The 14,882-nt window shown below is 33.8% G+C and overlaps 1 protein-coding gene across 1 annotated transcript; it reads left to right on the top strand.

Moving 5' to 3' along the window:
* Positions 1–7,596: 7,596 nt before the first annotated feature.
* LOC115954164 (UPF0481 protein At3g47200-like) lies at positions 7,597–9,571 on the top strand. The gene has a single exon (XM_031072069.1). It carries the CDS (start codon positions 7,602–7,604, stop codon positions 9,162–9,164), a length of 1,563 nt encoding a protein of 520 aa, XP_030927929.1. The 5' UTR covers positions 7,597–7,601; the 3' UTR covers positions 9,165–9,571.
* Positions 9,572–14,882: the final 5,311 nt, after the last annotated feature.

Below are 14,882 nucleotides of genomic sequence, written 5' to 3'. Positions count from 1 at the left end.
TGAATATATCATCATTTTATCGGACATTTTACTCTCTGAACCCAAGGGTTGTGGAAAATATAAGCTTATATGTTCACTTATTTAAGTTCATGGCAGTGGCCTTTCTAGCCTCCTTGAAGTTTATAAAAATGTGCCTTTTATATGCTACGTAAGTAGGACACAAAGTCTTAAGCAACCGACTTCAATTAATACACATCACAATTCTTTTGAATTCACAGATTTTCATCAATTGAGAAGCAGCAATCAAATGACAACTAAACATCCATTTTCGATCAAACGAGTTGTGATCAAAAGGCAGCTGAACTTTGAGATAGCAATCGTTGGAATGGTGATGGAATGATAATCAAAATCTTCTCACACTGCTTCTCTTATGTTGCTTCTTATACAAATGAATGTGTTAGTTTTTAGACCCCTTAAACAATTGGATTAACCTAGGTAATTAGTCAAGTTGTTACTTAGTTCAAATTCCAAATCTAGGTTATCACAATCAAACAATCATATCATACAAAGCAGCGGAAAAATAAATAACACAAGGATATGATAACCCAGGAAAACCAAATCGGTAAAAAACCTGGGGAGGATTTGACCTAGCTATCCTCAAGGAAAAAAGCAAATCCACTAGAAAGAATAAGTTCATACAATAAGACTTACAAGCCCCCATGCTCGACTTCTTATTGCTACCAACCAGTAGAACTTACTGACACGACCACGTGCAAGCTCCGAATCCACGGACTCCTTCTTTCTTTGGCCTTTGCAAAACACAAACACCCCCGTTCGTGACTTTGAGATCCCACTCAAAGGTTTAGCAACACAAACTCTCCTGTTTGTGACTCCAAGACCACCCTTGAAGGTTTAGATCATCAGCACCTTTGATAACAAGAGAAGGCAGCAACTTCTACAATACCGGATCTTGAGATTCTTCAAGGAATAGCACCGGTAGAAGACATAAGAGAGCTTTTTAGGAACAAAACCCTAAATACAAAAGAGGCACACTCTTTTCTCTCTGAAAAGTCCTATAAAAACGTGCTTAGGGTTTCCTTTATATACTGGGAGAAGTAGATTAGAAACCCTAATCCTAAATGGGCTTGAACTGCTGTTTGGGCTTAATTAAAATTCTGCAGATACGACTTTCGATCGGTCGAACCTGTCTTTCGATCGATCGAACCAGACAGATTATGAAATCTTCTTCCTGCAGCTTGTATGTTCTTGAATCTTGACTTGAATAACCTTGAGCATTGTCTAATAAAACCTATAGACTCTAAGATCTATATCTAGACAAGTTTGTGTTCACGATTTGCCAGTTGTTCTAAACATTTAGAACCTAATAAACTCCCCCTTTGGCAATTCGTGACAAAACTTTCATACAAAATGAAATGCTCAAATACAAGAACAACCCAATACAATAAAATGCCCAATTACATCACAAATCCCAATCTAAGACTCCTAACCTAGAAGTTGCAAGAAGAGGTAGAAGGTCTTGATCAGAATGCACCTGTCTTTCCTGAAACACTCAACAAACACATCACTGCATGTGTGGAAAGAAAGACATATAAACAATAATATGAAACAGAATATAAAAAAATAAACTAACTCTCCCCCTAAGTTAGATACAACAAAAAGTTTTTTATATTCTCCCCTTAAACAAAACAAATAGTTCATCTATGTCTTCCCCTTTTTGTCACGTATTGACAAAGTCTACCTAATCAGAAGATAGACAGAAAACATACGCAACAGAGTAAGAGAAAATAGAGTCAACTCCCCCTATGAAAAGCAACAACTCCCCCTATGAAGAACAACAACTCCCCCTAAGAACCACAAATGTTAAAAAAATTTCTCCCCCTATGGAAAAACAAAACAAGATTTGGGAAAAACAGTTTTGGGGAAAAATAAAGGGGCTGGGGATAAATAAAAAGACACAAACCAAGTTTAAAAAAAAACTAAGTTGAGGATACACATGAAGAAAAATATTCTCTCTTTCAATAAAATGCAAACATGGCACTATGTGACCCATAAACAGTTGCAAGAGTAGAGAAAATATTTGCACATTGATTATCCACCATATCTCTTAAGAAAAGAATTTTCTACAATTCACACATAAAAATAGCATATACTAGAAAGGTACATGACTCAAAAATTAATCAATCAATTTTTAAATCAAGTTGAGTACCCAATTTAGCAAAGTGTATGCATGTTATGTGTGAAAACAATCAGAGATATGACTGCAAAACTGCAAGGTGGATACAAAAAATCAATGCAATTCATGTGAATCCTAAACATAAATGATGCATGGAAAAATCAAAATTTTGAAAAACAGAGCAATTTAATGCAGAAACTCCTCAAAGCACAATATTTCATGAATGAAATGCATGAGTATGAGATGAAAAGTTTTTCAAAAACACTTGAATTCAACCCAGATCTTCCAAAATCAAGATTTTCAATCAATTTGTCCTCAAAGCGCAAACATTAAACACATTTTGCATTAAAATCAAGGAACTTTTAATCTTGGATGGCCACAACAAGATCACACACAATATAATGTACCAAGTTTAGCAAAGAGTAACTTGTGTAGTGTGTGCAACTAGCAAAAGCTTGAGAGACATGTGAGGTGATATGTGAATAGCAATCAATCACAAAGTCTACAAAATTCATCACATTGAATTTAAAAGAGATTATCACCTAAAGAGTTACATCATATAACTCCCACATCTCCTAAATCATAAGCTTGCAATCATGTAAGTTTCTTGAATTAATGCCTCATAATATACACACCAATTTTAAGTCATGTAATTTTGGTATCAAGCCTAATAGTACACACCAATTTTGATTTTAAGTATTAAGCAATTTAAACCGAGACTTCACCCTATGTTCTTTTTGTGCATGTACTACACTTTCTCGAGCACAAAATCTTATGATATGCACTAAGGTGTTCATGATTGGCTAGTGAACAGTGCTGGGATGGTTATTTATGCCTTTCTCAAAAGGTTCAAGTCCGACAGTCAAAAAACATGTGACTTCAAGATCAAGACAAAGTGATCAAAACCATAAACATCTTTCCCACACAACATGCACTACAAAGCTTCAACTAGTCAAGTGCAATAAATAAGCTCATCAAAGGTAAACAAGGTACATAAACTTGTTATGTAAAGATAATATGGCCAATCCTTGATTATAAATCCAAGATGTAAAATACAAAACACAAAATTCTTTTTCGTTTTAAAACTATATGACCAAAAACAAAAAGCACACATTATGCTAAATGAACAATGCAAATGCAATGCATGACAGTGCTTAACTAAGCTATAAAGGGTACACAAACAAGAAATATCAATTTCTTAATTAACCCTTGAGTACATGTACAAACTAGTACATACTCACATAAAATCAAAAATAGCTTTCAAGTTTCTCCACAATGTCAAGCATGTTCTAAATCAAGAGAGATATCATAATTCATATAATCCTCAAAACAAATAAAACAAGACACAAAATAAAAATATTTTTGTCTTTTTGAAATTTTTCAATGTTTTTGGATTTTTTTTTTTTAATAAAAACCAATCTAAAAAACAAAACAACCAAAAACAAAAACAAAACATATCCATAAACAATTGAAGGAATTAAATCAAGGACAAGTTAACAACACTCACCTTGGAGAATCTTTTCTCACCCATATAGCACGAGTCTTCGGCTTTGTAGGTGAAAATCCATGTGAAGTAGAGTGTATATGAGGGATTACACTAATCATCTGAGAAAGACTAAAATCCTACAAATTCCTTTCACAAGCCAACAAGCTTAAATTTTTCAAAATAATATGAAACAATTTATATGGACTTATGGTAGGAGAAATATCATCACATATCCTAGATTGAAACACAGAATGCTTAAATTTCAATTTATGACAATTAGGACGAATGTGACCGGAGACACCACAAAAGTGACAAACAGGAACAAATTTAGGAACATCAGTATTCCTAACAACAAGTCTAGTCTTAGATTTTGGTTTTTGCCTCAACAAAGAACAATTTGGTCTAATATGACCAACTACACCACAAAGGTGACAGGTAGGCACAAAAATAGATTTATTATGCTCTCTAATAGTAGGTTTAGACTTAGGTATAGAAACTTCAGCATCAACATCAGAACTTTTACCTTTGTCTAACCTAGCAAAATAAGCCTTTTCTTTATTATTCCTCTTGAAAGAAGGGATATAAACTTTCTCAGTTTTAGGCTTAAGAGAAATAGAAATACTTCTGTTATCAACAGTAGACTTGGTACAAGTCAAATTTTCAGTTTTAGTTTTAGATTCAACTAACTCTTGTTCTAAGCTTTTCATTTTCTCATCTTGAGAGGAAATTTGATTTCTCAAAAATTCATTCTTTTTATTAGATTCATCTAATCTAACAATCAATTCCTCTTTTTCAAGATTAGCCAATTTTAACTCTTCCTTGAATTTCTTAGCAATTTTCATAGATTTCAATAATTCCTTACGAAGAATTTCACAGGCATCAATAAAATCAACAGAAGCATGAGCAGAAACATGATCAGAAAGACAATTCAAATTATCCATGACAACAGGGGTCAAGGATCAGCTCAGAGACCAAAAGATCAACAACAAAAGAGCTACCCGCTCTAATACCACTTGTTGGTTTTTAGACCCCTTAAATAATTGGATTAACCTAGGTAATTAGCCAAGTTTTTACTTAGTCCAAATTCCAAATCTAGGTTATCACAATCAAACAATCATATCATACAAAGCAGTGGAAAAATAAATAACACAACGATATGATAACCCAAGAAAACCAAACCGGTAAAAAATCTGGGGAGGATTTGACCTAGCTATCCTCAAGGTAAAAAGCAAATCCACTAGAAAGAATCGAAGTTCATACAATAAGACTTACAAGCCCCCATGCTTGACTTCTTATTGCTACCAACCAGTAGAACTTACTGACACGACCACGTGCAAGCTTCGAATTCACGGACTCCTTCTTTCTTTGGCCTTTGCAAAACACAAACACCCTCGTTCGTGACTTTGAGATCCCACTCAAAGGTTTAGCAACACAAACTCTCCTGTTTGTGACTCCAAGACCAGCCTTGAAGGTTTAGATCATTAGCACCTTTGATGACAAGAGAAGGCAGCAACTTTTACAATACCGGATCTTGAGATTCTTCAAAGAATAGCACCGGTAGAAGACATAAGAGAGCTTTTTAGGAACAAAACCCTAAATACAAAAGAGGCACACTCTTTTCTCTCTGAAAAGCCTTATAAAAACGTGCTTAGGGTTTCCTTTATATACTGGGAGAAGTAGATTAGAAACCCTAATCCTAAATGGGCTTGAACTGTTGTTTGGGTTTAATTAAAATTCTGCAGATACGACTTTCGATCGGTCGAGCCTGTCTTTCGATCGATCAAACTAGACAGATTATGAAATCTTCTTCCTACAGCTTGTATGTTCTTAAATCTTGACTTGAATCACCTTGAGCATTGTCTAATAAAACCTATAGACTCTAAGATCTATATCTAGACAAGTTTGTGTTCACGATTTGCCAATTGTTCTAAACATTTAGAACCTAACAGAATGCGTTGCAACTTCATTTGACAGTTATATTGTCAAGGGAATTCTCCAATTAAAACCTAATATATACAAGAGTTGAGCTAAGAATTTTTGTTTGGATGATGACTTTTTTTTTTTTTTTTTTTTTGTTAATACAAGATAAAAGTTCTACTCTAACCTAATCTAAGTGTATACATGTGTGAAACTCCCTCCTAAAGACTTGAACTCTGGCTCTTACCCCTCACACCTCACAAGCACTTATACTTGTGAAGTAACCATCTTACCAAGGATATGCGGTGGTGATGATGACCTAGTTATATAGAGTAAGTCATAATTATAAATACATTAAATACAAAATTAACAACTTTGACATATATATAATTAACATTTAAAAAAAAGAAGAATAAGAGAACTTATTATTTTTTTAAAGTATGAGCTAGTATACAAAAAGTTGTCTAGTTCCATACATAGATATGTACAAAATATTAAGAAATTATCAAAGTTAATCTAAATAGTATCTTTCTTGGAATAAAATTCATCTATTATCATGCATTTCCAAAGTAAAATTCTTTAAAAAATCATTGTTAATATAAATAATGAAATTGTCTCTCAACGTATGGAAAAAATTACAGTATAACCAATGAAATTTTTAAAAACCACAAATAATCCAAAACTTTAGCAATTGTAAAAACAAGAAAAATATAATTTGTCTCTATAATTTCTAAGCCAATCACTCACTTAAGAGAGTCATTTAACTAACCCTTCAAATTCAAATCCCCCCCCCCCCCCCCCCCCTCTCTTCTTTTTCCCCAAGAGCTTTATAGCAAGGAGAGAGACCATTTTCTAGTTCTGCCTGTGTGTTAAAATTTTTAAGTGGCCTGAATTGGAATCAAAAGGATATGGTGCACCTTAATTATTTGCATAGCGTGGGATTATCTCCGACATAAGTAAGACATAACAGACGCTTCCTGATCTTGTATGGGGAATATTGGTACCGTGACCATAGATATGTCTTACACTAGCCGACATTATATCCCACATAATACACACATTAATGATTTATTCATTAACATCGTACACTTTTCTTTTCTTTTCAAATTTTTTTTTTTTTAACATATCTTGTAGATTTTATTCCAAGCTCGATATGTTTAGTGATTGTAAGGTACACTAGCTAGGTAAATAAAGAAGGAAGGAACAAGCCTTTTCCCTGTATCATTCAACACATATGCATTGTCTTTTCATGGAAAAGATGATCCCGAACTTGCAATTGGTATATTAGTAAATATATAGAATTACAAAAGCAATAACTTCCCACATACGCATGTTCAATATCAATCTTCCACGATGGATAAAGACATAAAGAGAGTAATATTAATCTTTTATTCAGAAAAGTGTATTATGTTAATGAAAGCGACAAGTAAATTTCAATATATTTTTTGACAAAATTTAGTTATAAAATTAGTTGTAGTCTAAGGTTATAATCTTATTCAATAAAATAAAAAAATTATTATATATTTTAAAAATCTAACTATTAAATTGCATGTTTTTTACGTTCTTAATATATATGTCAAATTTTATGTCAATTGGATATTATTTACTATATAATCTATAAACTTATATTTTATGTATAATTTTAAATTACAAAAACTTGAAATTTAAACAATTTATTGATGACATAACTATTAATTTTTAATTTTCTAAAAATTTTGAAGTATGAAGGATATAAGAAGAAAATATAATCTAATAGTGGATTTGTCAAAACTCACTTCCAATAAAAAGATATTAAATAAGGTTATAAACTTGTAGCATAAGGCCACAACCAATTTTGTAATTAAATTTTGTCCTTTATTTTTTATTTTTTACACATATCTTGTAGATTTCATTCCTAGCTTGTTATGGTTATTCATCATTATGGTATATTTGCTTTATGAAAGTTTCTATATTCAAATAAGAGCAACAGTCGTAAATTTCTGAAGCTAAAGTTTCCCCGTAGTAAATACAAGGTAGGAAAGCAAACTTACAATATTCAATTGCCTTCTTTGCTGCAAACTTGCCATGGCCGGAATTTCCAGAAGAGACGCCGGTGAAACAAGCAGCCGCATCACTGGTGCCCATACGAACATCTTTTTAAGCGAAGCTACTACCCTGGAGGAAAAGATTAAAACAGTAATGGAGGCAAAAAAAATTGTGACACCATCCCCTACACCAAAGATACAAAAGGTTATATTCTTGCTGCGAGATAACAAGGATTTCCAGAAGCACTATGAGCCAAGAGCAGTATCACTCGGTCCTATCCATCATCGTAATAAGAAGTACAAGCTAGGAGAGAAGTACAAGCTTGCATTGACATACGAGTTCGTTAACGGTAGCGAAGAGAAGATAAGTGAATTTTACAACAAAATTGAAGAGAATATCAATCAACTGAAGAAGTGCTTCGAGGAGGAAGTGATCGAAGACTATGATGATGAAGATCTCATTTGGTTGTTGTTGGTGGACGGCTGCGCAACACTACAATACATATACTGCGCAGCTAACAAGAAGTTCAATGATTTGAAGATAAAAACCGACAGTGTAGCCTTTACACAACAGGATTTGTTTTTGCTAGAGAACCAGCTTCCCTACTGTCTGCTCAAATGGTTGATGAACTGGAGTGGAAAAGAATTCTTGTTGAAGAAATCGATTCAAACTTACATTGATGGGCACGTTAAGGTACCACAACCGGAGGATCAGCCACTAATTCTCAGCTGCGCATGGCTGAGTTCGTTATCATGGAATTGGTCGCAAGAATCAGAAAATGAGAAAAAACAAAGAGGCCAGTCATCAAATTGCTGCGCATGCTTAAAAGGAAAGGGGCAACAATATTCAGAAACTGAGAAAGAAGAAAGCGATCAGTGGTTAATATCAGTGGATGGACATGAAGATCCCATCCATCTCCTCGATCTTCTGAGGACACGTCTCTTGCATAAGCATCAACAAATCAAGCCAAAGAAACCGAATGGCGGAATGGAAACTTGGCAATCCTATCGCAATGTGCAGGAGCTTCGAGCAGCAGGTATTCATGTGGAACGCAGTAAAAAGAAAAGTAGTTGCTTGAGTGACATATCTTTTACTACACTCAGTTTTTTGGGTTTGGGGTACCTTTGGCTTCCTCCATTAGTTGTGGATGACTCAACAAGGCCTAAGTTCTTGAACTTGATAGCCTACGAAATGTGTCTGGATTTCGAAAATGATTTTGGGGTCACCTCTTACATATCCTTTCTCGATTCACTGATCGATGAACCCAACGATGTTAAGATGCTAAGGAAAGCAGGGATACTCCACAACTTCCTTGGCAGCGACGAAGAAGTGACTCAGCTCTTCAATGAGATTGGCACTGACTTGGTGCCTAACAATGAAATATACAGCGATGTCAGATCAAAAATTCAGAAGCACTACAGGAACAAGTGGATGACCTGGATCGCTCAATTCTATCATGACCATTTCAGCAGCCCCTGGACTTTCATAGCTTTTGTTGGCGCATTGTTGGCACTCGTACTAATCGTCATTCAGACTAAGTATGCTGTCAATCCTTCCCCTGGACCCTGCGATAACTTCTGCAAGAATTCCACACTAACCTAAATATGCATAAGGTAACTTGGGTGGTGTTTGGAAACTATATCTTCAAGTCATGATTTATATGCAGTCTAAGCGTGTGAGAGTGTGTATAATAGTGTGTTAACTAGTTTTTACCCAACTTTATTAGATCATATACATGGTTTCTATGCTTTCCGTTTCGAAGGCCTTCAAAATTTTATTAATATTGTTAGTACCATACACTTTCACAAAAAGAAAATCACAACTTGCCATATAGGATGGTTGTGGCAATGTATGCATGAAAGTGCGGTACTAACATTATTGGAATTTTATTTCACATGGATCATTCCTCTTCAAAGGCCACCTCATTTCATTATTTTCTTTACCTTGGTTCAGTGTGATTGTGCTTTCTAATTTGATGTAATGTGTGAGGATAGGAAAATAATTGCGAAAGTATGTGCGTGATTTGTGTTCATCATATGTAATCCACTTTAAAGATGAATGTATACTAGATCCAATATGTCCTCTTTTCTACAATAATATTACTACAGTGCAAGCCAGTTGCATTGGCCATTGTCAATTGAATCAACTTTATGCCACATTCTTGTCATTGCACAAAAGTCATGGCAGTTTGAGTAATGAGGGAGGATTATCTTCACTTCTGTTTCCCAATAATATACTCCTTAAGCTCAACGACTTTTTTTTTTTTTTTTTTTCATAAGTGAATGAAGGAAATGGATAGAAAAAACTTATTACTTAAAAGATATGTTGAATTATTTCAAATAAAAATTCAAATAAAAATAAAGTATATATGAATTCTTATGATACGGCTAGCAAATAACATAAAACAAGTAAACCACTTATCCATGTTGACATTCCAAGCCCAAGTGCTTAATGTCATTTTATGCCATCATTTCAAGAGTTGTCCTAATACAATTTTTGTAAGAAATTCGTTGGAAAAAGAAAAGTTCATAATTAATTGTTGTTTGCAGTTGGTGATTTTGTTGCATAGACTCGAACTTCTTGTAACTCAACGGCTAACCCTTTTAAAGTAGGGCAATTATCACCCTTTTAACTTTAAGTAGGGCAATTATCACCTTAAAGAAAGCATTTTTTACATGCTCTAAAGTTAAATTATATTTTCTAATTATTGTTTTGTACTCAATTTCTTTGATACAGTTTCGATTTACTAAATATATAATTATGTATGTGCCTTTAAGATTACACTTTTTCAAATTACAATTTTTTTAAGCCTCGCCTCTTTTTTTTTTCCCAAGCACAACAGTTTCAAATATTGCTTTTTCAAGACACTTAAAAATATGCACTTTTCAAATTAAAATAGATTTTTCCAAAGAAAATTTCCATTTTTTATTTTGGATTTGGAGAATTAGAAATAATACTATATATTTTTTAGAAGAAAATAACAGTTGCATTTTTTTTGGTTAGGAATTAGATATCTCTATTGTATTTCTCTTTTATGAATACAATTCCCCTGTAGTTTTTATTATTTTTATATATTTGTTATGTATATGTTTAGACTTTAGATATGTAGAAAGACATTTATTATTTAAATCATTTTAATTATACTCTCAAACTATTATTATACTCTAAAAATATAATTTCCAGTTTATTTAATAAAAAATAGAAGGTCGTATTTAATGCGTAAATAATCTTCCATTTTTGCAAGGTCTCAGAAAAGTGAATAGTAGGCCACTCAAACAAAACCAAAAAAAAAAAAAAAATCTATAAATTCACAAGCATTCTAATTTATTTGAAGATTAACACAATGTAATTTTTTGTTAGATATAAAATAACATTTATTCAATCATTTTAAAAATACTCTTTATATATAAAATTTATATATATATATATATAGAATCGTATTGTTTGTATATATTGTAAATACCAGGCTTGCCTTAGAAAATGGTGGAAATAAATAAAACAAAATAAATTAGTTCGTTGCTCAAGCACATTTAGTCGGTGTAGGCACCCAAAAGTTTAAAGAACATGAACATCGGCCCAGGACAAGTGAATTTGGGCTTGAATATGCATAAGGGACCCGCAGGTCAACAGAACAAGCCCAGGACAAGAATGGTCCACTGCTGGGAACCGTGGGCTTGGCAATAGAGAAAAGAAGGAAAGCTCCAAAAGGTGGGGCACTAGCCCAGTAAAAGGGTGTAGCCGAAGGAAACCTAAAGCAAAGGGTAAAAGGCCCAAGAATAAAAGCAAGGCCCTTTTTTTTTCTTTTTTCTTTTTTGAGAAACAATAAAAGCAAGACCTAACGTATCAAAAAGGTGCTAATGGAATTTAAGCAAAAACAAACGTGAAGATAAGAAACTATAAAAGGGCAAATAGTTACGAATGAGCTTTCATCCCTATGAGAAAGTTAATAAATAATTATATAAAAGACGAACTATAAAACCACATAAATAGAGTAATTTTCACATAAAAAACTATAATTTTTGTCACAATTATCTTACGTATGTGACAAAGTGTGATTAACGGCTTGTTACTTACACTTTTTTCTCGAGTATTCTTAGTTTGCAAATGGATAGTAAAAGTTGTATATGTTTTTTACTAGAATTTTTGTAAAACCGTAAGACCATATACAGGCCCCTGAAGGATGATTCCCAATTCACCAAGGCAAAGTGGATGCCAACCATGACAAAGTTCTCGAGACCAAGGGCTGACCAAGTACCAACGCTGGAAAAAGTGGACGATTCAACCGAGGCGAGACCTTGAAGAAACGGCAAAGCAGTAGGTAACTTCGGGAAAGAGTCTTTAGTCGAAATGGCATCTTATACCATTCTTGGGCAAGCGGGCTGAGACCTATGAAGTCACTTTCAAAGCCTAGGATCTTTGCAAAGTCGCCTTCCTAGCTCTACAAGCAAACTCACGCTTCCTTGATCTTGGCAAAATGCATGGCTCATCAGAAGGACGTATCTTCCATTAGAAGAAACACTCACAAACACTTCCAGAAGTAGACCTACTATGACAACGAAGCAAGAACCAAAGAGGCAGGGGCAGAGGCATGTATTGGCTTGGGGAGCCATGCCCCCCTAATCCCCCCACCCCCGCCAAAGCTCTTGAAACTCTTTTATACTATTATATGAAAACAAGCTGGGTCCCTGTAATTGTAACAATTGGCCCCCCTAATATCCACTCCACTGTCCACTATTAGTTTTTATGGATTTCACTTTTCCCTTGCTTTACGGTCCTAAAATTTAGTTGGAAAAAGTTTCTTTCTAAACTAATTTGAAGAGAAACCCTTCAAATTCTACCGATATCTTATTATATTTTTCATGATTGCAAAATTATAAAAAAATCAAAAATCAATAGCTATGTCATCAATCAAATATTTAAATTTCAAGTTTCTGTGATCTAAAATTATGCATTAATAATAAGTTTATTAATTGAATAGTAAATAATATCCAATTTAAATGAAACTTGACATGTATGTTAAAAACATAAATTACATGAAGTTTAGCAATTATATTTTCAAAATTTACATCCAATAAAAAGATATAAGAAAGTTTGAAGAGTCTCTCTCCAAATTAGCTAGTTTTGAGAGAAACTTTGTCTAATTTAGTTTCTCACATGTGGACTTCATCCAACAAAATACACATTTTCCAAAAGCTAATAAATCCCAACACTACAACAAAATGTATTTTTGGCGACAAAATTTAGTGAGGAAATATTTTTTGTCACCAAAAGTTAACATTTAGTAACGAAATATAAATTTTGTTGCCATTTCTAAAAAAAAAAAAAAAAAAAAAACAATAATTTTTGGCGACGAAAATTATATTCATCGCTAAAAAGTTAGGCGCAAAAAATTTTCATCGCCGAAAATACATTTTGTTGTAGTACAAGTTTCCAAGTTGCCCTTTAGTTTAATTTTATTTTCTAAGAAACCAATTAAAAGTGCATGCATTGTGTCTTTATGTGTCCAATTGTGAAAACTATTGTGTACTGCTATATTGGCTTTTTTTTTTTTTTTTTTGGGTGCCATTCCTAGTCTTTTCAAAGTTCATTCCTAATCTTAAGGGTGTCCACGGGTCGGTCGGACTCGGGTTGAGGGTTGATTCGTGACTCAACCCGATCTCATCGGGTTTTGGATTTTTTCACCCGTTGTCAACCGAAAGTCCTCGAGTCTCCGACCGCCGTTTGCCATCGGTTTCACAGACAGGTTCGGTGGGATTAGCGGTTGGCTTCAAATTTGAAACTACACATAGAAAACCCCAAACATAGTACTACACAAAACATCAAAATACATCACAGCTACTGCCTCACCCACCTCACGGTCCTCACCATACCCAAATTACCCATGGCCAACTATTACAGTCACACCACCAAAAAATTGCAAAAGTGATAATCAAACTCCGAGAATAAAATGAGAGGGGGAGAGCAAGAGAAAGTGACAGTCATTGCACAGAGAGAGAGGGAGGAGTTGTGTTTTACTTCTGAGAGAAGTTTGTCAAAGGACTCACACTCACATGATGAGTGGTTTTAGCTTTTGATTTCAAAGAGAACCAGAAGAAGAGTCAGAAATGATGTCTGATAAGAATGGAAGACAAGAAGAGATAAGTTTGCATTATAAAAATAAAGAAAGAGAAAGTTTGCTAAAAAGATGGAATGGAAGAGACATGGCTGGTAGGACGTGTCAGACATGCAAAGAAGTAAGAGTTTCAGAAAGTAGAGACACGGTTACCAAAGTAAGAAAGTAGTTAGTTCAATATATTCGGTCGGTTCGGTTTTTACTGGTGGCCATAATTGAAAACTGATATCCGAACCGAAAATGGTCGAATTTGAAAGTTCACAAATGTTGCCAACCGAAACTTATTCAGAGCCGACTCATATCTAATCGGGTTGAGTCGGTCCGGGCAGTTTTGTTTGGGTCCGGGTTGGACTGGACACCTCTACCTAATCTTTGTTTTTTCTTCACAAAATTGATATTTTTTTACCATTTCCATTCCCCCCCCCCCCCTTCAAAGTTCTACATTTTTCTCTTTTTCTTTCTAGAAGAAAATGTGATGGGAGATATTAGGTTTTTCTAATAATTGTTTTTGGAAGTACTTATAGAAAGTTGGAGAAATATTGCATACTAATTTGAGTTAGAAATATCATAATATGTTAAATTTGATACATAGTTATGACTAAAGTATGAATACATAATTCAGCCTCGCAAGTTAAAAATCTTGGCTACGCCACTGCAAAGAGGTAAAAAAAAGAAAAGAAAAGGAAAGCACCCCCAAGGTCTACGGTAGAACCAAGACAAGAAGGGGAAATAGTATGAAGAGGAGGGACAAGATCTAGGCAATGGCAATTAGAATCAACTATTCCTTGGGGTACCCCCATGGACGGAGGCATACATTGACAATGGGGGACAATGGCCCCCCCTAAATTTTTTTTAAGAAAAATATTAGTATATATATGTATTAATTTTAGCATAATAAAATTACATCTCCCCCCTAACAATATCATTGATTATTTTTTAGAGTAATGTTACAACTACAAACTTATCTACAACATTTTTATAAACCATTGAGGTACAAATAATTACTGGTTCGCATCTGTGCCTATCACTTACATTACTTTTTTTTTTTTATATCAATAATCACTCATCATATTAATAATTTGTAAAAAGAAAAAATTATAACTCTAACATTTTCCTCATTTTAAAGGCCATTTTAAAATTTATAAATCTAAAACAACATTTACAAACCTAAAAAAATTAGCGCAACAACAAAAATCACCAATATCAAA

This window comes from Quercus lobata, chromosome 7, assembly GCF_001633185.2.
Source record: "Quercus lobata isolate SW786 chromosome 7, ValleyOak3.0 Primary Assembly, whole genome shotgun sequence".
In the NCBI taxonomy this organism is placed as follows: Eukaryota; Viridiplantae; Streptophyta; class Magnoliopsida; order Fagales; family Fagaceae; genus Quercus; species Quercus lobata.
This window is presented reverse-complemented; position numbering and strand designations above follow the sequence as displayed.